We start from the raw sequence: 25250 nt of genomic DNA, 5'->3' as shown, positions 1-25250 counted from the left end.
CTGTTTAATAGAACTAAAATTCAATTCACAAACGTGATCACAATGAACAGCGCTTACTACACATCGTATAGTGAAGGGTACTTTACTTAGGTGACTCCATCGCAACGTGATTTGATTGTATAGTGAACCAATTGTAAAGCGGGATTCCATTGTATTTTTAACTTTCTTTAACGTGAAACTTCGAATAATTGGGGCAGCCGCTTAATAGGACAAAAATGCACTAGTCCCGATGTGTCCCAATTAACCGGAATCGACTGTGTGTGTGTGTATATATATATATATATATATATAAACTTCACGTGCAGCCAAAACATCTCGTACTAGGCAAGGCATGGATGCTACAAGATTTCTACGTGTGTCTTGTGGTATCTGAAACCAACACGTAACCAGCAGATCCTTTAACTCCTGCAAGGTCCGTGGTTGAGAAGCCGCAGATCAGAGTTGCTGTTCCAACACAAACCACAGATGCTCGACTGGATTGATGTCTGCAGAATTTGGAGGCCAGGACAATACCTGGAAGTCTTCCTTATGTTTCGCGAACCAGTCTCGAACAATCCAGGTGGTGTGGCATGACGCATTATCCTGCTGAAAGACAGCACCGCCATAGGGGAAGACTGTTGGCACGAAAGGGTGTACCTGGAGAGCAATGATGTTTAGGTAGGTGGTAGACATCAGAGTGCCCGGCATATGGATAGACATCACGGTATCCCAGCAGAACATCGCCCATAGTACTGCCACTGGCTTGTTTTCATCCCATGGTGCATCCAGGCACCATCACTTCCCCAGGTAAACAACGCACACATACCCGGCCATCCACATGGTGCAACAGGAAATGTGATTTATCGGACCAGATGACCTTCTTTCAATCACTCAAGGTACAGTTTCGATGCTCGCGTGCCCATTGTAGGCGCTGTTGCCGATGAACCGTGGTTAGCATGGACACTCGGAGCGGACTGTGGCTATGCAACCCCATTTTCAGCAGGGTTCAATGTACCATGTGTTGTGATACATTAGCATTAGTAGAGGCATTTGATGCAAGAAAGCAAGCTTATGCAGCATCAGCCAAAAAAAAAAAAAAAAAAACCCACTACCACTTCACCCCTCTGTTCGTTCAAAATACCTGTCCAGCTGAGCCTTAAACTTATTTAGGCTATCAACCTCCACCACAAGGGATGGCAGTCTGTTCCACCAACCAACCACCCGCTGGCTAAAGGCAAATTTCCGCACGTCTATCCTACATCTGTCTTTCCTCAATTTGAATTTATGCCCTCTCAGGTGATTTTTCTGAGCTAGAGGAAGAATCCCATCAGCATTGAGCATGCTTAAACCATTCAAGGCTTTATACACCTCTATCAGATCACCTCGCTGGTGCCTAGTCTCCAGACACTGTAATTTGCAAAACTTAAGCCTTTCTTCGTAAGAGCACCCCTTTGTTCCATTCACTAATCTTGTTGCCCTTCTCTGTACTCGTTCCAGCAGCTCTACATCCTTCTTGAAATGAGGCCTCCAGACCTGTATACAGTACTCTAGGTGTGGCCTGACCATTGCCTTATACAATGGAATAATCACCTCCTTATCCCTGCTGGAAAAATTCCTGTATATCATTGACAATACTCCATGAGCTACTCTTGCAGCCCGTCTGCACTGCTCAGAGAACTTCATATCTGCCTGCACAATCACCCCCAAGTCCCTTTCATTCTCTACCACTGTCAGTGTAGTACCACAGAGTTGATACGTTGCTCTGGGGTTGCTGTTTCCCATGTGTAGTACTTTACATTTGTCAATGTTAAACTCCATTTGCCACCTCTCAGCCCATCTGCTCAACCTTTCCAGATCCTGTTGCAGCAGCATAGTGTCAGTAGTGTCCTTGACAACCCTGCCAACCTTTGTATCATCTGCAAACTTGACATTAAGCTTGATATACCATCATCAATATCATTTATAAATACAGAAAACAATAATGGACCCAACACTGAGCCCTGAGGGACTCCACTAATAACATTAGTCCACGATGAGCAGTGTCCATTGATTACCACTCTCTGTCTTCTCCCCCTCAACCACCCCTTTATCCATAGCAGCAATTTGCCTCCAATGTCACACTGCTCCAATTTGTGTAGCAGTCTTCCATGTGCAACAGTATCAAAAGCCTTTCTAAGATCCAAGTATATAATATCAAAGTTATTCCCTGCATCCAGTTCTTTTGTGACTGCATCATAGTATCCAATCAAGTTGGTCAGGCAAGACTTCCCCTTAACAAAACCATGCTGTGTCTGAGCTATAACTGAAGTCTTGTCTAAATGATCCTGCAGTGCTTCTTTAACCAGTGCCTCCATTAATTTTCCTGGAACAGACGTTAAGCTCACAGGTCTATAATTACTTGTGTCAGCCTTTGATCCTCCTTTGTGAATTGGGGTCACATTTGCACATTTCCAGTCTATGGGTACCTCCCCTGAGTCCAAGGAAGCTCTCATAATTATGGCTAAGGGTTTGCTTACTTCCTTTGCTGCCTCCTTTAATATAACTGGATAGATCCCATCCACCCCAGGTGCCTTTCTTGTGTTTATCTTCAACAGTTTCTCCTCCACTTTACTCTCAGTTATTTCAAGATTCTGTAGCTTACTGCTAGAGTTGAATACACCTCTGGCATTCCCCTTGCTGAATAACTCCTCATGTGTGAATGTCGATGCAAAATATTCATTTAGTTTGTTAGCTACCTGAGCAGGATCATCAACAGTTGACCCATCAATATCAAGTGGACCAATCTGATTCATCCCCTTCCTTCTAGAGTTTACATAAGTAAAGAACTCTTTGCTGTTTTTCTTTGCATCCCTTGCCAAGGATTTCTCGTAATCTGCCTTCGCCTGCCTAACCTCCTTTGTAACTTGGTTGCATATCAACTTGTATCTATCATAGGCTTCTGTGTCATGTGTTAATTTGTAAGTATCCCATGCATTTTTCTTCTCTGCCATATGCCTCATTAGTTCATCTGACATCCATTTTGGCCTAAACCTTGAACAATATTTCTTAGTTGGTATGTAAAGCCTAGTAGCTTCCAAGATAAGTTCTTTGAATGCTTCCCATTTTGAATTTGCTGTTGTTAACATCATCAGTTGGTCCCACTGTATAGAATTTAAATACTGTCTCAGTCCATCGTAGTCGCCTTTACGGAAGCAATAACCCTTCCCTTTACCCCTAATGGTAGTTACCTCTTTCAGTAAATCCCACTTCAGCACACTGTGATCACTGCCACCTAGTGGTTCATTTATCTGCAGATTCTTAATGCATGAAGAATCACTGCTGATAATCAAATCAAGAGTATTACTCCCTCTAGTTGCCTCCCGAACATGCTGATGTAGAAAACAATCATCCAATAAATCCACAAAAGCCCTGCTAGTGTGTGAGTAACCAGCCCCCAAATTCCAGTCAATATCTGGGAAATTAAAATCTCCCATTATAAGACTCTCTGATTTACTGGCCCACTCTATTTCCCTGTACAGTTCCTTATTATACTCATCAGAGTCATTAGGCCTATAGCACACTCCTACTCTCAATTTTGATCTCCCAATGCTTATGTCACACCAAACATTACTCCTGTCACCAGCATTCCAATTTTTTTTTTTTTTTTTTTATGAAAACCCCAAACACGAAAGGTATCAAAACCTATAGTACTTAGTACCGTGCAAGGGTTTAAGGAGAAGTATGGGGGGAGGGGGATGCCGGAAACTTTACTCTAGAGACTAAACATGGGTTTCACCAATTCAAGCCTCCAATAAGCAAAGTGGTGGTATTTCACCAGTTGATGAAAGTCATTTACCAACTACTGGCAAGTTGCGCCACATACCATCTGGGAGAGCCTTCGCTCACCTCGATGAGCCATGGTTGTCGAACACCTCACTGGCGGTTCGCGGGTTTCCCTCCTCAGACCACTTTTGGTAGGTACTAATCACGTCTGCCTGTGAGCATCCCACCAGCCATGCCGTTTAGGATATGCTCTGACCCAGTTGTCTGGCCATTACAATTTGGCCTTTGTCAAACTCGCTGAAGTCCGCTGCCTCTCCCATCTGAAGAACAAGAGTAACACTGATTAACGGAGCTCAGTATCAGGTGTTTTTTTATACCGTGCCCCGATGTGCTGTAGTTCACCTGCAGTTGCATCGATTTGCATAATGACTTGCTGGTCATAATGTTTTGGCGCACACACACACACACACAGTAGAACCTGGATAAGAAGTTTTCCAAAGGAATGGCGGTTTAAAACTTGTTTCGAGGGAAAACTCCTTAGAAGGGAAAGTGACCCAAGGATATGAAATATTAACTACACAAATAAAAAGATACATACATAAGTTAAAGATCATTTCTAAATGTAATAGCCAAATCTCATTAATACAAAGTTCAAGGGACCTAAATTTTCACATTTTTTTGTTATCTAAGAATAATAATAAATAATAATATTAAAAATAAATGAAATAATAAAAATAATAAAAGCCTCATTTAAAAATACAGCAATAGGAATAACATTTTTTAAACATTTTATTTTATTTGTAAGATAAGCTAAGAGAAAGCAATTAACGGAAATGAAAATATTGTACAGTATATTTTTTGATATATGCAATATTTCAGTATCACAGTAAAAAGAATTAAAATCTTAATATAAAAGGAGACACACAAACCCATTAACTTTTTAATAAATTAATCTAATTTAAAGAAAGATCCAATGTTGTTTGCACAGTTTTTGCCTTATATGCACTTTTAACTACAGCACAGACATTATTAAATGCAATAGTCGTTTCTTTATCAATGTTACTGCAGGCCAACACATTCTTGGCGTCTTTTTTAGATAGCTGTGTGTGTGTGTGTGTGTGTGTGTGCTTCTTCACTTTTGCTGTCGCTTTGCTGGTAACAAAAACATCATTGTTTTGCATGGTGCTCAGAAGCTCTTCTGGTGTTGCCGTGGTAGTAACTTCATCATCCACCTTCACAAATATTTCAAATTTGCCCAACAAAATCGATATGCTTCTTCAAATTCCTCCATTCCTTAATATTGCTATAATATTCATCTGCTGGACCATGTTTTTCGATATTCTCTCCAAAGCTACTCTTTCTGAAGCAGTTGATTATTACACTTGGTGCAATACTGTACCAAGCAATAACAAGATTATGGGCAGCATCCAAGACACTCCAATTTAGCTGAAAATTGTTCCCTCCTTCTAGGTTGCAGATCAAGTACCTTATCAGGTGGGCTCTATATGTTCTTTTGAGGTTATAAATAATGCCTTGATCCAGTGGCTGCATAAACTGGTGGCATTGAGAGGTAAAAACAACAGCTGTACAGCGATCTAGAATTGTTAAAATTTTCCTTTTTTTTCTGAAGCCATTCTTCTGTCCACTTTTGATAACCAAGACTGAAAAAATTTGACCATAAGCCAAGCACTTCTATTGGCCTCCTAATCACAGGGAAGTTGGCTAACTTTTTTAAAACATCTCGGCTTGGAAAACTTACCAATCACAAGTGGATGTAGCTTTGTACTGCCATCTGAATTGCAGCATAACAGAACAGTGAGTCTTTGTTTACTCAATTTTCCACCATGACAAGACTCTTTGAACAGCAAATGTTTTGTTTGACAGCAAATTATAAAATAAACCTGTCTCGGCAAGATTAAAAATATCCTTTGCCTCATATTTTTCAAGAATAGACCATACAGAATACAACCCTTTTCTTTGTCAACTAATCCAGACTCACCACAAACATTTAGTGAAACCAAGTTATTTTTGTTTTTAAATCTTTGCAACCAGCCACTGATGCATTTGAAGTTTCTAATTCCATGTTGCTGAGCTAGATAATTTGCTCTTTCTTGCAAAATTGGACCTGATATGGCAAATCAGATGCACGCATTTGTTGTTACCACTTGAAACATTTTGTTTCAAGTTCCTCATGTTTTGCACCATGAATTTCTTCCCTGTTTTTTTTTTTATCGTTGCTCCATTGTCAGCTTCGGTTTTTCAGTATTGTAGATAAAGTAGGTAAATGGATGTATTCCTGCAATGTCTATTTTACTTCGATCCATCATATCAGCCCTTGTATAATTTCCAGTCTTAATTCCGTCTGTTTATATTTTGTCGCCATAACACTGCTAGATGAGATTTAATATAAACAAATTTTAAATTAATTTGAAGACAAGTTTCAATAAAGACATCAGCTCAGATAAAATGGCAAAAAAAAAATTGATTACTGTATACTGTAGCAAAAGACTCTGAACTGGCGTAACAATTGCAACTGACCTTAATCCCATGGAGAGTGAGAGTGTATGTAAGCAACTTAGAAAAACTGTTTTTATTCTTTAGTTAATTTAACAGCTCATTTTCCACAATGACATTTTTTGGAGTGCACTTACGTTGTAGCTACCATAAACTGGTTTTGTTTACACAAAAGTAAATTCTAACAAGTCAGTGGCATCCTTTGGGAAGCAGTACAGGGTGGCCAGAGGCAATTATTGCTCTGGCCAGAGCAATAAGGGGGCAATAATCAGACAACTGCCAAGATTTGTATTAAACATACAAAATAACAATATTTATTTCTCACAGGGTGAAAACAGACTTTGTAATACATATTGACCAAATTTTGTAATAAACGAATATATTTACATAGAAAAGCCTATCCTTTCACAGGGGAATGGTATGTGCTTCATATAAACAATTAATTTGTATAGTTTGTATTAATGAGATTTTATTGTATTTCAGAATTTATAAATATTTTACTCTGCCTACGGGAAAAAATTTTAAACTGAAGCTGTGTTAGTAGAAGAAGCTAATATCAAATGCCTGTAATATATAACATTTTGGGGAAAAAAAAAAAAAAAAAAAAGAAAAAAGAAAACTGGAAATATAAAGTCAAAAAAAATAAAAACCGAAGTAATTTAAAATTAGAAAAAGGCAGAATACAGAGAAATATTCAATTGTGAATAGGACAGAATAGAAAAGTAAATACTCTGAACTCATAACTGCAGCATGTTTCGTTAAAGGCAGAAAAACGTACAGTGGAACTATATAATCCCAGTAGACGAAATTTGACAGAGAACAGTAGCAGATAAGCTGGCATATTTGTAAAGTATTAGGAAGTTGGAAATAATATACACCAATGAGCCAAAACATTATGATCACCTACCTAATATGATGTTGGTCCTCCACGTGCAGCCAAAACAGCTCGTACCGAGCAAGGCATGGATGCTACAAGATTTCTAAATGTGTCTTGTGGTATCTGGTACCAACACGTAACAGATCCTCTAACTCCTCTGGCAACAGATGTTATCCAGGGCATTCTCAACACCACACTTACCAAGCAAATTGGAATAGGGTGTAGTTAGATTTGTTACTTCACAGAACCCATTTCCACTGCTCTATGGACCAAGTAAGCATTTGCTGCACCTTGTAAATTGTTTATTTTGGGTGCATCAGCAACTAGGGCCATATTGGCCTAATATATACAGGGTGTTTCAAAAACAGCTTTACAACTTTGAAAGTGTATATATATTTATTAGGAAGGACGTACACAATATTTTGAAATGTCAGAATGTAGCAAAACACTTCAAGTTTTACCTTGGATAGTTATGGTTCAATGTGACTTCCATTTGTAATGCAGCAGACATCCCACCTGTAGTCAGTTTCTTACCACACGCAGTGTAGCATCTCTGGCATCACTTCTGCAAATGCGGCGGTAATTTGAGTTTGGAGCTCAGCAACATTTGCAGGAAAGGGTGGTACGTACACTACATCTTAAACAAATCCCCATAAGAAAAAATCCATAGTGCTAAGATTTGGAGAATGAGGTGCTCACGCACTTCTCCAAGATAATGAGGGGATGTGGCATCTTGCTGGAAGTGAATGCGTCCTTCTTGGTCATCTTCGCCAATTTGTGGAATGAGGAATTGTTGGAGCATCTAGATACACGATACCAGTAATGGTCATCTCCATGAAAAAGAAAGGGCTGTACACTTTTTCTTTGCTGAGGGTGCAAAACACATTCACCTTTGGGCTGTCACAAACATGTTCCAGGGAGGCATGTGGATTTTCGGTGCACCAAGTCCTGCAGTTGTGGGTGTTGACCTTACCAGAGATGTTATCATCACTGAAAATTGCAGAGTCCAGAAATCTCTCATCGTCTTCTATCCAATGCAACATTTGCATACAGAATTCCTTACGAACTAGCCTATCTGCAGTTGTAAGGTTTTGCATGATGGATAATTTATACACCTTTAAGTGTAAACGTTTTCGTAACACTCACCACAGTCACATGTGGAATACCAATTTCCCGAGATGCACGTCGCATTGACTTTTTGTGGACTTCGAACAAAGCCATTCTTAACCCTTTCCACGACATCGTCAGGAACATGTGCCCGACCGGGTGACGTGGCATGGCACACAGAACATCCACTCTCAACAAAATTCTTGTGCCACATGTACATTGTAGGCCTAATGGAACATTTCTTGCAATACTGAATGTGAAACTCCCTTTGAACTTGTGTAGCAGATTTTGTTTCTTCGAACCAAAACACAGAATGAGCCTGCTCTGCACCTGTGAAAGTCGCCATCTTGATCTCAACTGCCCAGAGTGCTCACGGTGGTAGTACTCACACAGTCGATGTGCATTGCTACATTCTGACATTTCAAAATACTATGTGTCCTCTAAATAAATTTATATACTCTTTCAAAGTCGTAAAGCTGTTTTTGACACACCCTGTATTGTCTGTAAATTAATGAATGTGTTCTGTGGTCAATTTTCTGTTTGCTGGATGAAAAACCATGCTGCCCTTGCCTGAGATCGACTTACTCAGCCATGTTGTGAAAAAAGCCCATAAATTCCCCATGTCATCAACAGGATTTTAACTCAGGTCTTTTCCACTTGGTGTGGAAAAGACCTGAGTTCAAATCCTGAACAATCCTACGCAATCTACCAACAATCCTACCAACTGTGTTACCCCTGAAGGCCCTTTCAAGGTGAGACCACTGATTGCATTTCATGTTTGGCTTATGTACTACTGCTCTTCCACAAAAGCTGAAGTTGCGGAGTTGTTGTTGTTTGGTTTTTAGGAGCATTAGCAACTAAGGCCATATTGCTCCGGGGATATGCGGTGGTCATTCCCTGACCTTTCCGCATCCTCTGTATTTGGTGGTCACGGGCTCAAACCCCGGTCTAATCAAGAAGCATGTGCTACGCACTGCTGCTCTTGCCCACCTGGCTACAGAGGTGCCAGTTGTGTAGTTCCATACAGTGGGTTTATACAGATCTCAATCACTGTCAATGCCTTAAACTTCTGATTGATGTTTTGCAGGGATGTATGATGAAACTGTTATACTACCCTTCCAAGTACCTCTGGGTCATGTGGAATGAACTTTGCTGGCCTTCTGGGTATTGCTGATGGTACTATCACACTTCCATTTTATGATAACATCACTGACTACTGACTTTTGATGGTGCAGGCTGTCAGCAACTTCAAAAATTGGCAAGCCACCAACGTGACATACAACAATCACACTTCTTGAAATCTTGACTCTACAATTCACGACAAGGGCAACTAACTTGTGTGGTTCTTATGCCTTCCTTCATATACTGTTCTGAGTCACTTGTTTATCTGGAATGGTCTAATGGAATATGAAAACATGGTTAATAAACAATGTCATAATAAAGCAGGTTTAATAAATTTTTGGGCCAATATTTTCGGTAGGATAATTTATTCAGATCATCAGTTGATTTACTATTTCCATTGCATGAAAGAAATCTGGCTGACTTTTTTCCTCTTTGTATTTAAGTATGAATAAAAATCATTATTCCATTCTTGGCTGATTTCTCAAACTCAGATTCTGCATGCCTAATGCTATCTGTGGTTTTTATAAATCAACTTATATGAATCTAAGTTTTCTGTCATTCTAAATGATCCTTATTAATTTCTTGTGTTCTCTCAAGCTTGCTAAATCAGGAACGTAGTTGGGAAATATTAAATCACTGGATTTGGCAGTGCTGAATTGTGGATAATAATATAAGTAATTTATAATGTTGTTTACTTATTCAAGTCTATGCCAAGTACACAATTATGTACCTGGTACAGAATCTTTTATCTTCAAAATCAACCAATACAAAACAAATTTCAACAATTCTTAATATAGAAAAATAATATGAACAGAGATATCACCTCTTGACATATTGCATTTATATCTGCTCCTGATATTTTATCAGGCCTAGCAACATAGTCCTCCAGGTCTACTTCATCACTCAGGTTCATTCTAGCTGTTATTGTAGAAAATATCAGTCTCTTTTGTCGTCGGTCTGGTAGTGGAAATTCTATTTTGCGGTCTAACCGACCTGGACGTAAAAGTGCTGGATCCAGAGTATCTGCTCTGTTAGTTGCCATTATTACCTAAAAAAGTAAAGCTAACTGTAAAACAAAGGAAGAATCAATTTGCCAATGTTTTAGATTTTACACCTATGGCAAAGATAGTTTAATATAAAACTGTTACTCTCATTTCAAAATAATTTTATTTTTCATTTTATTCTATGAACTATATTATATCCCTAAGAATTTTATTCTATGAACTAATCATATCCCTAAAGAGGGATTGAAAGACCTCTTTCAATTTCTTTCTATCCATCAATTCTTGTTGATGTTAATCAGAGAATAAAAGGAAGTGACTAAGACCATTAAAAAATTATTTAAAATTTAGCACATCACTAAAGATACTTAAAACTGTAACAGTAATAAGTATGTAATTAAACTGTGTACTTCAGGAATAAAAATATAGTGTATATACAGAAATATATACAGGCGGGCCTCGATTAACGAGATTAATTCGTCCCGCGAGTGCATCGCGCAAAACGAAAATGCGTTAATCGAATATAATAACCAATAGGAAAAATTATAATTGGTCCTTGACCTTCTGGAATGTCCGTAAAGAATTTTAAAAATACCTTTTAAATAACTTTTTAACTGTATATAATGTAAAAGATAATGAAAATAATTATGGAATTAAATGTCTATTGCATAAAACAGCGGTTCTTAAACTGTGCGCCGTGGAATATTTTAAATTTTCGAGGGAAACACAGCGATACTCGACATCTGTCGGACACAGCGCGAACTACTAGCTCAAGGTAGTTCACAGTTTCAGCATTTCTTATTATGTTGTTTGGACCTAACTACTAAACGAAACTGTTAGGTATTTCTTTTGGTCTGGGTGCGCCTCGAAAAAATTACTGAAACATTAAAGGCGCCGTGAACCGAGAAACTTTGGGAACCTCTGACATAAAATACACAATGAAGAAATTACTGTTGCGGAAATATTTGAACAGTATTGACTTTCTCTTTTCATCAATCAATTTCCGATAGCCGACAACAATCTTCTCTGGGCCCCTGGCAAAATAAATATTGCAGAGAACATCAAACCTTTTGTTTGAGGTTCTATGCGATACGAAAGATTTCACCTAATTCTTTTACTGTTATCTCCTTTGCGGTAACATTTTCATCTGGCTCATTTAAAAATTTGAATTTTTAAATGCAAGTCTGCATTGACTTTATTAGCAGGAAACAAACAAACACGTCTTTTCCGATGGTTGATGGAACACACCGAGGCGGCCAGCAGGCAAACGTTTGTTTATTGACCGTACGACTCGCGGTAAGCTTAACGCGCGATTCAAATCTTTTTCAACTATCGCATTAAAAAAAAAAAAGATCGCGTTAACTGGAAATTTGCATCGTGTAAAGTGAAAAGTGGTATCATTTTTCAAATAGCGTTAACTGAATATCGCGTTATGCGAGGCCTAGCTGTATACTGAAATTTCTCTGAAGTGGACACTGCTAGGTCACAAGAAAGTGTCCACTATAGAGAGTTGTCTACTTTCTCAGAGGTCCATGTAGCCAGTTTCAATAATTTGTAAAAATGAAATTAAATTGTTTCTGGTTGCTTACTCAACAGTTTTTATTCATTTTCATTAATTAATTAACATTGATTAACTTTTAATAAATAACATCACTAAGTAAACAATTATTTTTAGTATAAATGAATATAAATTTTAATAAAAATGAACATAAATCTTTTGTTTAGAGCATTTCATTTTTATTATCGATAATTAGATCACCTATTAGTCCATATTCACTGTTTTTGCTCACATATCATTTTTACAATGTAATAGGATACACTATTTTAATTTTCTGAATATAGCACTTTCCATTCTTTTTTTTGTAAAGTATACAGTGGAAATTAACTCTCAAAATTAAACTTAAGTTTAATAATACCAGTTATAATAAGGGTGGAAACACACTCTTATCATGGCAGCTTACATATAAACATGTCTTACTGTAGTTGTATGGGCTGGAGCAGCGTTTCTCAAACTGTGTTCCGCAAAAAATCGTAATTAATAATTAAAAAAATAAAATAAAATAAATAAATTTTGCATATTTGTAGAGGGACACCACTTTTGTATCATTAGCAGAGGCATATGATGCAAGAAAGCAAGCTTATGCAGCATCAGCCAAAAAAAAAAAAAAAAAAAAACCCACTTCCACTTCACCCCTCCGTTCGTTCGAAATACCTGTCCAGCTGAGCCTTAAATTTATTTAGACTATCAACTTTCACGACAATGGATGAAAGTCTGTTCCACCAACCAACTACCCGCTGGCTAAAGGCAAATTTCCGCACGTCTATCCTACATGTCTTTCCTCAATTTGAATTTATGCCCTCTCAGATGATTATTCTGAGCAAGAGGAAGAATCCCATCAGCATTGAGCATGCTCAAACCATTCAAGGCTTTATACACCTCTATCAGATCACCTTGCTGGTGCCTAGTCTCCAGACACTGTAATTTGCAAAACTTAAGCCTTTCTTTGTAAGAGCAACCCTTTGTTCCATTCACTAATCTTGTTGCCCTTCTCTGTACTTGTTCCAGCAGCTCTATATCCTTCTTGAAATGAGGCCTCCAGACCTGTATACAGTACTCAAGGTGTGGCCTGACCATTGCCTTATACAAGGGAATAATCACCTCCTTATCCCTGCTAGAAAAATTCCTGTATATCATTGACAAGACACCATGAGCTACTCTTGCAGCCCATTTGCACTGCTCAGAAAACTTCATATATGCCTGCACAATTACCCCCAGGTCCTTTTCATTCTCTACCACTGTCAGTGTAGTACCACAGAATTAATACATTACTCTGGGGTTACTGTTTCCCATATGTAGCACTTTACATTTGTCAATGTTAAACTTCATTTGCCACCTCTCAGCCCATCTGCTCAACCTTTCCAGATCCTGTTGCAGCAGCAGCATACTGCCAGTAGTGTCCTTAACAACCCAGCCAACCTTTGTATCGTCTGTAAACTTGGACATTAAGCTTGATATACCATCCTCAATATCATTTATAAATATAGAAAACAACAATGGACCCAACACTGAACCTTAGGGACTTCACTAATAACATTAGTCCGCGATGAGCAGTGTCCTTTGATTACCACTCTCTGTCTTCTCCCCCTCAACCATTCCTTTATCCATAGCAGCAATTTGCCTTCAATGCCACACTGCTCCAATTTGTGCAGCAGTCTTCCATGTGCAACAGAATCAAAAGCCTTTCTAAGATCCAAATATATAATATCAAAGTTATTCTCTGCATTCAGTTCTTTTGTGACTGCATCATAGTATCCAATCAAATTGGTCAGGCAAGAATTTCTCTTAACAAAACCATGCTCTGTCCGAGCTATAACTGAAGTCTTGTCTAGATGATCCTGCAGTGCTTCTTTAACCAGTGCTCCATTAATTATTCTGGAACAAAAGTTAAACTCACAGGTCTATAATTACTTGTGTCAGCCTTTGATCCTCCTTTGTGAATTGGGGTCACATTTGCACATCTCCAGTCTATGGGTACCTCCCCCAAGTCCAAAGAAGCTCTCACAATTATGGCTAAGGGTTTGATTACTTCCTTTGCTGCCTCCTTTAATATAACTGGATAGATCCCATCCACCCCATTCCTTTTTTTATGTTTATCCTCAACAATTTCTCCTCCACTTTCCTCTCAGTTATTACAAAATCATCTAGCTCACTGCCAGAGTTTACTTCACCTCTGGCATTCCCCTTCCTGAATAACTCCTAGTGTGAATGTAGATGCAAAATACTCATTTAGTTTGTTAGCCACCTGAGCAAGATCATCAACAGTTGAACCATCAATATCCAGTGGACCAATCTGATTCATCCCTTTCCTTCTAGAGTTTACATAGGTAAAGAACTGTTTTCTGTTTTCTTTGTATCCTTTGGCAAGGAGTTCTCCTAACCTGCATTTGCCTGCCTAATCTCCTTTGTGACTTGGTTACAGATCAGCTTATATCTATCCTAAGCTTCCATGTCACCCATTAATTTATATGTATCCCCATGCATTTTTCTTCTCTGCGATATGTCTCATTAGTTCATCTGACATCCATTTAGGCCTAAACCTTGAACAATATTTCTTAGTTGGTATGTAAAGCCTAGTAGCTTCCAAGATTAATTATTTGAATGCTTCCCATTTTGAATTTGCTGTTGGTAACACATCATCAGTTAGTCCCACTGTATAGAATTTAAATACTGTCTCAGACCATCGTAGTCGCCTTTACGAAAGTAAAAACCCTTCCCTTTACCCCTGATGGTAGTTACCTCTTTGAGTAAATCCCACTTCAGCACACTGTGATCACTGCTATCTAGTGGTTCCTTTATCTGCAGATTCTTAATGCATGAAGAATCACTACTGATAATCAGATCAAGATTATTACTCCCTCTAGTTACCTCCTGAACTGCTGATGTAGAAAACAATCATTCAATAAATCCACAAAAGCGTTGCTAGTGTGTGAGTGACCAACCCACAAATTCCAGTCAATATCTGGGAAATTAAAATCCCCCATTATAAGACCCTCTGATTTACTGGCCCACTCTATTTCTCTGTACAGTTTCTTATTATACTCATCAGAGTCATTAGGCCTACAGCACACTCCTACTCTCAATTTTGATCTCCCAATCATAAAAAACCCCATCATTATAAAAATTTTTTTTTTTTTTTCAGTTATTAATATACTGGCGTAGACTAATAATCAAATAGATCTCGGAATACTTTATTTTTCTGGGCTTTGCATAAAGAAGTATGCATAGAGGTAATGACACCTACGAAAAAGTAGTAATGCGGTGATCTAATATGCAATTCGTACTCGATTTAGCCTAAAGTACACGGGTTGAAGGAGAGGAGGAAGCAAACTGGTATCATAACTAAATTCACTTGCTTGTACAAATTTTTTTTGATAATTATCAGTATTTCAAAATATTATTACTAAAATATGTGACCATGGATTTGTGGTTGAAAAAAGGAACTTTAAAACGAGAAGCAAAGTACTTCTAGTATTGCAACTGTGGTCGATGAAAAGGAACACAATATTGTAGAACTTCAAAGTGAGGATGAACAATTGCAGCCTTTTGTTCCCCAAAAAAACTGAAGTGAAAAAAAAAAAAAAAACAGGAACTAACCAATAAAAGACCAAAACGAAAGTATGATGGAATTTATTTGAATTTTGGCTTTACACGTGTTGGAAATAAAGATGCTTCTGATGCACAGTGCATCGTATGTAATAAAATATTACAAACAGTTTTTTGGCTCCCGCTAAACTTGTGTTTCATGTATTCCATCAATATATTGTGAGATGAAAAGTGTTCCGCCAATATATTGTGAGATGAAAAGTGTTCCGTCAATATATTGAGGTCAAGTGTTCTGTGACTAAAAAAGTTTGGGAAACGGTGGGTTGGAGACACACTGCTGTCATTTGCTGTATTCACAAATAATAGGTGATACTGTAGGCCGATTCACGTTTTCAGTTCACATTTTTTTGTTTGAACAGAAATTTTGGGAGGCGGGATAGCATGAGTGGAGGAGCACATTTCTGGAGGTTACTACCATAAAACAATAAAACTAATTTACAATTCCCGGTTTATTGGGCATTCCTGTTAGTGAAATCTAATTATAATGAGTTTTTACGTTATTATGGTGAAATATGTACCCACTTCCTCTTCAACCATATAAAAAACAAATTTTCAGAATCTTCTCTTCATTCCTATTTTTTAAGCTTCGTCAGGTCGTTACTCCATATCTCACTTGAACAATTTGGAGAAATATCAATTAGTTAGTATGCATATATACTATTAATTAAGCTATGTACATAAGCGAACATAGTCTCCAACCAATACAACTAAATGGGAAATACAGCTCTCACAATTTGATATTTGACATGTTTACATGTGAGCTCCCGTGAGATGATAAGTGTTTGCACCCTAACTACCATTTTTACAAATGATGTATGCATCAAAATCCATTATAAATTAACATAATAGTAATGGTGATATTTGTCCTAGAAACAGAAGTTTAAAAGAATTTTGTTTCAATAAGATTTTAAGTCTTTTCTATGAACATATAAAAAATAATAAACCCTTGGAGGTTTGTAATTTGATCCATGATTGGTTTTTGCTTATATGAATTACAGAATACAAGAAAGCAACCAGACAATTGTCGAATCAATTTATTACCACTAAAGATACTTTGGAAGAAACAGCTTTATTTTATTTATATAAATATATATTAATAAAAACAGAAACCTTTTAAAAACTGTACATTATCTTCATTGAAAGAACAGTGAAACCTCCCTTAACAGACACCTCTTTGTGGACACAGGCCCGGGTTCCAGCCAGGAGTAGCAATTACATTCATTTTAGACAAACAATAGGCACTCTCAAATATGGATGCAAACTCTTTAATAGGTGTTCTTTTCATATTTCCAGCCTCCCTAGAAGGGAGGCTTTCAAGAGTAACTGACACACATATGCATTTTCATTTGTCAGCAAGCTTTTGCAATGAAGGCAAGTAAAGATCAAGGTCATACAGTACAGACGGATGGCTGGAATGTTTAGAAACTTATTTGGGCTATCTGACGCAATTCCACTGTTACACTCACTGCTAAGTGATGTGTAACAGTGGAATTGGAATAAAATTGTCAAAATTGTCAAACTAAGAAGTTCTAATTCCAGAATTGAGAAAAAAAAAAAAAAGTGGTGGGAATAGTACTGTCAGAGTGCATAGACAATTTTGTCTGCATTCACAAATCTCCTCTACAAAATTCAAACATTATTGTGCGAATACAGTTTGTGATCCAAATCTGAAACCACTTCCTGTTGATAGAGGATATCTTCAAGTTTTTTTTACCAACCAGAAAAAAGGAACTCTATAGTAGATATCAGCATAATCATAAACAATTATAAACAGTAAATGTAGTGGAATTTACCAAACCCAAGAAGGTGCAGTGCATACTTCAGTTTAATGAGTTGCAGGCTTCCACTGCTGTTATGATTTCAAACCATTTAAAAATAAGCCACACACTGAGTAGAACTACAATTCTGCAATGGTATGGAAAATTCATAAAGGATGCCTGTTTGTGCAATCATCTCGACAGATTAATGGCAGAACAAAAGTCTGCAAGGGCACAGTGGAACTGGTTCAAGGAAGCTTTACATAAAGCCCAGGGAAATCTATACAACATGCCATCATGTGCTTAACATGCAAAGTCAACAGTCATCGATCAAAACCACTGATCGATGACAAAACCAAGAGCATGAAATTTTATTGGTAAATTTCTTCATGACTGCAGTTTTGTGACTATGCTGCCATCTTACTGCAGTACACACACTTTCTGATTGGTAATAAAAACTTGATATTTTTATTACTTGGAAGGGGTTTCAGACATGTACCCTATTCACACAATAATGTTTTAGTTTTGTAAAGGTGTATGGATTCTCTGTACATTTGATATTCCTGCATATTAATAAGAGAATACTATGTGATGCTTGACAGTCCTTTCATAACTGCTTTAATGACAGTGTGCCAAGCTTTTTGACTGAGGGACCATGACAGTTTTCCTTTGCTGTCACATACCATTTTTATTTGGCAATGAGAAACGGTTGATCATTTAAGTACCATATTTATCGGCTTATAAGATGCTGCAGTGTGGAAGACGCACCCTAATTCTGGAACTGTAAATTTAAGAAAAAAACCTTTGAAAAAAATTTATTCTTAATACAATGGAAATTTAAAATTCAATAAAAATAAAACTCAAAAGCCAATAAAGAAAGATATAGGATTATTACTCTTATTATTTTAGTATTATTCAACTTCTGATTCATTACTGACTTGATCATCATTATCCTCAACATCATCATTCTCTTCACCAGTATTATGTCTCTCATACAATAAATGATCTTCAGTGCCATCCACTGCATTACTTATACCACGTTTTTTAAAGGACTTGAACACAATTTCAGTCTAAATATCATGCCATGACTTCAGTACCCATTCACACACTTGTGATATTGATGGATGTTTCATCCTTCTCGTAAGCGTTGTATCACGTTTCCCCTCTATCATCCATTTATTCCATTGCTCCCGCATGTTATTCATGAATGGCTTATTGATGCTGATATCTAGCAGCTGTAACTGGGAAGTTAAGCCACCCACAATTACCGCCAATCCTGTGTCCATCCTTTTGGCCATTTGTTTGATGTTTTCAGTCCTACGTGCTCTAAACTGATCCCATACTAGTAGTGCATTTTTATGCAGTAGTCCAAAAGGACGCTTAGACCAAATGTTTCTAAAACCCAATCCTTGATACTTTCTTCATCCATCCATCCCTTCGATTTTACAAGTATGTGAATTCCATTTGGCAGTTTATCTTTCGGTAAAGTTTTTCTTTTAAAAATTAACATTGGCGGAAGTTTGGTCCCATCAGCACAACAAGTTAAAACTGCGGTGTGGTGTAGTGTGTCTCTTAGTTTACGGTTTTATTGGATGGTACATCAAAAGCCAACGGAATTTCATCCATATTCCTGATTTGGCTAAGTTCGCAGCTGCTTCGTTTTCTAGCATTAAGGACAAATTTATGGAAATCAAATATTCTCTGTTCATACTCAGCAGGCATTCTCAGGGCTATTCTAGTTCTTGTGCATAAACCTAACCCGTTTATTTTCACGAAGCAATAACACCAAGATTCGGTTCCTTTAAAGTCGTGTATTCCAATATCAGCTGCTCATTTCTTCTGCTTCTATCATTTTAAGCACTCACTGCAATAACCATGTCTCTAAGTTCCATTATCCAATTACACGTTTTCTTCCAAATTTGTCCATTCAGGTGGAATTTTAGGAAGGTTATGCTTTGTTTTACCAGCTTCTTGTAATAAAACTTTCTGCTTCCTCCATCGACGAATTACCTTCTCAGTAGGCGGTGGTCTGAAATTCTGTTCTATTGCTCTGTTCCCATGTTCTTTGGTGTATTGTACTACTTTTATCTTAAATCCAATAGTATAATTTTGCCTTCTTGATGCATCTGCCACTGATTAGGGCTTAAATGTATAACTGGAATTCACTTGTTACTACAACAGCCTGGTAATTACTAAAAAGTGTACTGACCGTGATAACGATGTAAACTATCCAATAACTACATTTTGTCACTTGCTGACTTCTTGGTTTTAACCATGTGCCCTATTGCCACTTTTTGCTTCTAGAATGCAGGGCAATATTTTAAGGAAAAAAGTGTCTTATAAGCCGACAAATACGATAGTTGCATGTGAAGTTTGTTTGTGTATGCAGATTTTTCCTCTGGATTACTGGTTAAAATTTTCTTAGTGCTTGCATTCAAGTGCATGCTAATTTTTTAAGAAATGAAATTTCTTGTTGTCAATACATAATATACTTTAGATAAATTTTACAAATGGTGTGAATTTAATTTATTCTTTAAAAATGATTACAGAAAAAGATTAAATATTAAGTTTTACATAACTGTTTTTTTTAACATTACATACCTTCACATTTGTAGTTTGGTCAAATCCATCCATTTGGTTTAAAAGTTCTAATAAGATTCTTTGAACTTCTCTATCGGCTAGAAGAAAGATTTAAAAGTTTAAATATGATAACTAATGCAACAGACTGAATTCTGAGATATAATAAAAAAGGAAAGTTTTGGAAGCAGTGAGCATATAATTTCAGTGGCATGCAGGAGAAGTATACTCAATATGAAATATTGTAATAGCAGAGAGAAGTATATAGGCAAGTGAAAACTAGCTAGATTATTAGAAATGTAACTAAGTAGGTGTATAATCAAGAAAGCAATTAGGGAAGGAACAAGAAATTTGGATATTCAACAAATGAAGATAATGATGATTTGTTTATAGTGCATGCATTGGCATCTTAGGTCATGAAGCACCAAACAATCACTTTGGGTCCTAGAATATAGGGGCTGCAAATTTACTATATCTAAAGTACAATTGTAAAAGAGCTAATATTCTTCACATGTAAACATTCATTTACAATGCATCTCACAGTTAATTTATTAAAAAACAAACAAACAAACAAATGAACACACACATCTTAATTTTGTCAAAGCACATATGCATTTTTATAATATATGGACCCACTGAGGGGTCCATATATTCTTGTTTAGGACCCAGAGAATGTTAAATCTGCTAATGAACCAATATTTTGTCAATAGTTCAATAGCTATATCAACAAGATTATAATATGGATATAAATCAAAGATATTCATTCAAAGTTATCCATATACACTGAGTGGACAGAAATCGTAGGATACCTACCAAGTAAGTGGTAGGCCCACATTATGCCCGGATAAGTGCAATCACACAGTGAGGCATTGCCCACTAGTTCAAAAAAGCATTACACAGATATTTCCATCCATAATTCTGTCATATTCCTGGGTGGAGGATCCAAATCTCGAACGGAACTCTCCACAGCATCCCAAACATGCTCCACAGGGTTCACGTTGGGAAAACATGGAGGCCATTCCATGGTGGTAAAATCTGCAGAATGCACTTCGAACTGTGTTCTAGTCACCATGGCTCTGTGGGAGAGGCACACTGTCCTGTTGGAAGAGTCCATTGCCCTGTGGGTGCATGATGACCATGAAGGGATGCAGATGGTCCGCAAGGATGGACATGTAACCTGGACTCTTCAAAGGTGCATCTAGATGTACCAGAGGTCCCAACGTGTGCTAGTGAACATCTTCCAGACAACTACCGACCATCCACCTGCGTGAACAGTTCCTTGTTGACATGATGGGTGCATAGCTTCACATGGTTTCCACCAGATATGTACCCTCCCATTCGTTCAAAATAACAGGACTCATCGGACCAGTCTCCAATCATCCTAGTGCCAATGTTTTTTCGCCCAGTTGAGGCATAGAGTCTTGTGTCATGGTGTTAGCAATGGGACTCGGGCGGGTCAGCTGCTCCCATAACCTATTCGGCTAATGATCGCCTGATGGTCTTGATGGAGACGTTTCTGGTACTTAGCTCACTGAAGTCAGATTTGTGCCACTGTCACTCTCCAGTTGGCTGAAACAATGCGAGACTGACGTTGGCGGCCACATTCATCCACCACCTTTCTCTGCACACAGCGCTGTCCATTTTTCAGAATATGTTATTCTGGAAATGGCATATTCCCGATACACTCTTGATACTGTCAAACGGAGATAGTGCAATTTCTGTACCACCTCCGCAATAGAATTACCCATGCATCGGGCACCCACTATCATCCCTCTTTCAAAGTCAGTTAACTCACGATGTTTATCCATACTGACATTGAATTATCGACTATGTGCATACGGTGAAACGTGAATACAGTGTACCTATATACCTGCCAAGCGGTGGGTTTGTCCACTAGCAAGAGAGGTGACAGTGTTCCGTTGTCCAGGAACTAGGTATCCTATGGATTCTGTCTTTCTATGTCCTATGGTTCGACTGTTGATGATCCTGCTCAGATAGCAAACAAACTGAATGAGTATTTTGCATCTACATTCACACGTGAGGAATTATTACAGTTTGAAAATGGAAGAAGGTTATCAAATTGTAGCAGTGTGCTTAATGATTTTGTAATAACTGAGAGCAAAGTGGAGGAGAAAAATTTGCAGATAAAGGAACCACTAGGTGGCAGTGATCACAGTGTGCTGAAGTGGGATTTACTCAAAGAGGTAACTATCGTTAGGGGTAAAGGAAAGGGTTTTTGCTTCCGTAAAGGGGAGTACAGTGGTCTCAGACAGTTTTTAAATTCTGTACAGTGGGATCAACTGACGATGTTACAAACAGTAAATTCTAAGTGGGAAGCATTCAAGGAATTAATCGTGGAAGCTACTAGACTTTTCATACCGATGAAGAAATATTGTTCAAGGTTTAGGCCTAAATGGTTATCAAATGAACTAATGAGACTCGTGACAGAGAAGAAAAATGCATGGGATGCATATAAATTATCAGGCGACGCAGAAGCCTGTAGCAGATATAAGCTAGTCTGTAATCAGGTCACAAAGGAGGTTCGGCAGGCAAAGGCGGATTACGAGAAATCTTTGGCAAAAGATGCTAAGAAAAACAGCAAGGATTTCTTTACTTATATAAACTCTAAAAGGAAGGGGATGAATATGATTGGTCCACTTGACATCGATGGTTCGACTGTTGATGATCCTGCTCAGATAGCAAACAAACTGAATGAGTATTTTGCATCTACATTCACACGTGAGGAATTATTACAGTTTGAAAATGGAAGAAGGTTATCAAATTGTAGCAGTGTGCTTAATGATTTTGTAATAACTGAGAGCAAAGTGGAGGAGAAATTGTTGAAGTTAAACATAAGAAAGGCACCTGGGGTGGATGGAATCTATCCAGTTATATTAAAGGAGGCGGCAAAGCAACTAAGCAAACCCTTAGCCATAATTATGAGAGCATCCTTGGATTCAGGGGAGGTTCCAACGGACTGGAGATGTGCAAATGTATCCCCAATTCACAAAGGAGGTTCGAAGGGTGACACGAGTAATTACAGACCAGTTAGTTTAACTTCTGTTCCGGGTAAAATAATGGAGTCACTGGTTAAAGATGCATTGCAGGATCATCTAGACAAGACTGCAGCAATAATTCAGACACAGCATGGGTTTGTTAAGGGAAAGTCTTGTCTGACAAATTTGATTGGTTATTATGATGTGGTCACAAAGGAACTGGATGCAAAAAATAATTTTGATATCATATACTTGGATTTCAGGAAAGCTTTTGACACTGTTGCGCATGGAAGACTACTGTACAAATTGGAGCAGAATGGTATTAAGGGTAAGTTGCTACAATGGATAAAAGGATGGTTAAGTGGGAGAAGACAGAGGGTGGTAATCAATGGGTGCTGCTCTTCGTGGACTAATGTTATTAGTGGAGTCCCACAGGGTTCGGTGTTGGGTCCACTGTTGTTTTGTATATTTATCAATGATATTGATGAAGGTATATCAGGCTTAATGTCGAAGTTTGCAGATGACACGAAGGTTGGCAGGGTTGTTAATGACAGTAATGGCAGTGTGCTACTGCAACAGGATCTAGATAATTTGGGCAGATGGGCTAAGAAGTGGCAACTGAAGTTTAACCTTGACAAATGCAAAGTACTGCATATGGGTAGAAGTAACCCCAGAGAAATGTACCAACTGTGTGGTACTACACTTAAGGTGGTAGAAAATGAAAAAGACCTGGGAATAATTGTGCAGTCAGATATGAAGTTTTCTGAGCAATGTAGACAGGCTGCTAGGGCAGGTCATGGGGTTTTGTCAATGATATATAGGAATTTTGCTAGCAGGGAAAAGGAGGTGATTGTCCCTCTGTATAAGGCAATGGTCAGGCCACGCCTTGAGTACTGCGTACAGGTCTGGAGGCCTCATTTTAGGAAGGATGTAGATTTGCTTGAGCGTGTACAGAGAAGAGCAACACGATTGGTGAGGGGAATGAAGGGATCCTCTTACCAAGAGAGGCTTAAGTTCTGCAAATTGCAGTGGCTGGAGACTAGGCACCTGCGCGGTGATCTGATTGAGGTCTATAAGGCCCTAAATGGGTTGAGCACGCTGAATTCTGATGGGATCCTCCCACTTGTTCAGAATACGAACCTACGGGGACATAAGTTCAAATTAAGAAAGGATAGATGTAGAATAGATGTGCGGAAATTTGCCTTTAGCCAGCGGGTGGTTAATTGCTGGAACAAACTTCCATCTGTCGTTGTGGAAGTTGATAGGTTAAATAAATTTAAGGAGGAACTGGACAGGCATTTGGAGGGTATGGTGTGATTTTTTTTTTTTGGCTGATGCTGCATAAGCTCCTACACTTGCTTTCTTGCATCAAGTGCCACTACTACTACTACTACTACTACTACTACTACTACAGTGTACCTATATACCTGCCAAGCGGTGGGTTTGTCCACTAGCAAGAGAGGTGACAGTGTTGCGTTGTCCAGGAACTAGGTATCCTATGGATTCTTGTCTTTTCAGTGTAAATCCTAACTGCTTTAGATGAATAACTGGAATTCCTGAAACTACAATTTATATAGCTATCTGGTAAGATAAGTACAAAGTAAAATCTTGGGTTCGTTCCAATTATGTTAGTAAAAGTGAATACACACTACCTCCTTTATTAGACTAGACAAAGACAGTAGCAAATTTAAAATTGAGATAGTAGTTCAACAAGGAGACAATATCTCTGAAGTTGTTTACTGCTGCCCTTGAAGAAGGTTGCAGAAGATTAGACTGGTCGCAGAAAGGAGTCAATGTGAATGGAGAGTATCTAAAACATTTACGATTTGCAGATGACATTGTGATCATAAGCCACGATCCCAAAGAATTAAAGGAAAATCTTAAAATCAGTTATGAAGAGTTAGTAAGGATTTCAGACTATGGATAAGGCTAAAACAGAAGTAATGATGAACAATACCTGCAATAAGGCCTCTAAGGTTGGGATTATTCATATCACAGATTTAAACAGATACGCCAACCGTTTAAAACTGATTTAATAATAAAATAAAATAAAATAATACAAGACTGTAAAATAATATTTACAAAATGACCGGGTGCATAGATTCTGGGACCGCAAGTGGCTGGAAAGTCTGTGAATTGGATCCTCTGGCAACAATAGCATGAACAGAGACAGGGTAGTTAGGCTTCACCTCCTTTTTGAGGCAGTGGTTTTTGTTTCATGTGTACCAGAACCGGAAGTGGTCTGGGGGCATGGAGTGCCCCCAGACCACTTCCGGTTCTGGTACACATGAAAGGAATACTGAGTATGCGCCTGGTCATCCACGTGTGCCGCTTAAGTTTCATTATTGCTGAGGAAGGAGGCAGACACCTCCGAAAGCTTCAATAGTGTTTTTA

At 38.1% G+C, this 25250-nt stretch overlaps 1 protein-coding gene across 1 annotated transcript in view; it reads right to left on the bottom strand.

The window, feature by feature from the left end:
- Nucleotides 1–25250, bottom strand: part of Rpt3 (26S proteasome regulatory subunit Rpt3) — a 112939-nt gene that overhangs the window by 6681 nt on the left and 81008 nt on the right. The window contains exons 7-8 of the mRNA XM_090381647.1: nt 19885–19961; nt 10185–10409 (exon numbers count right to left, since the gene is read on the bottom strand). Coding sequence (XP_090237773.1) covers nt 10185–10409; nt 19885–19961 — 302 coding nt within the window. The remainder of the gene's footprint in view (nt 1–10184; nt 10410–19884; nt 19962–25250) is intronic.

This window comes from Mastigoproctus giganteus, chromosome 9 (genome assembly GCF_048544385.1).
Source record: "Mastigoproctus giganteus isolate SK-2022 chromosome 9, ASM4854438v1, whole genome shotgun sequence".
Lineage (NCBI taxonomy): Eukaryota > Metazoa > Arthropoda > Arachnida > Uropygi > Thelyphonidae > Mastigoproctus > Mastigoproctus giganteus.
Note: the sequence above shows the minus strand (reverse complement) of the source record. Positions and strands in the feature narration are given on the sequence as shown.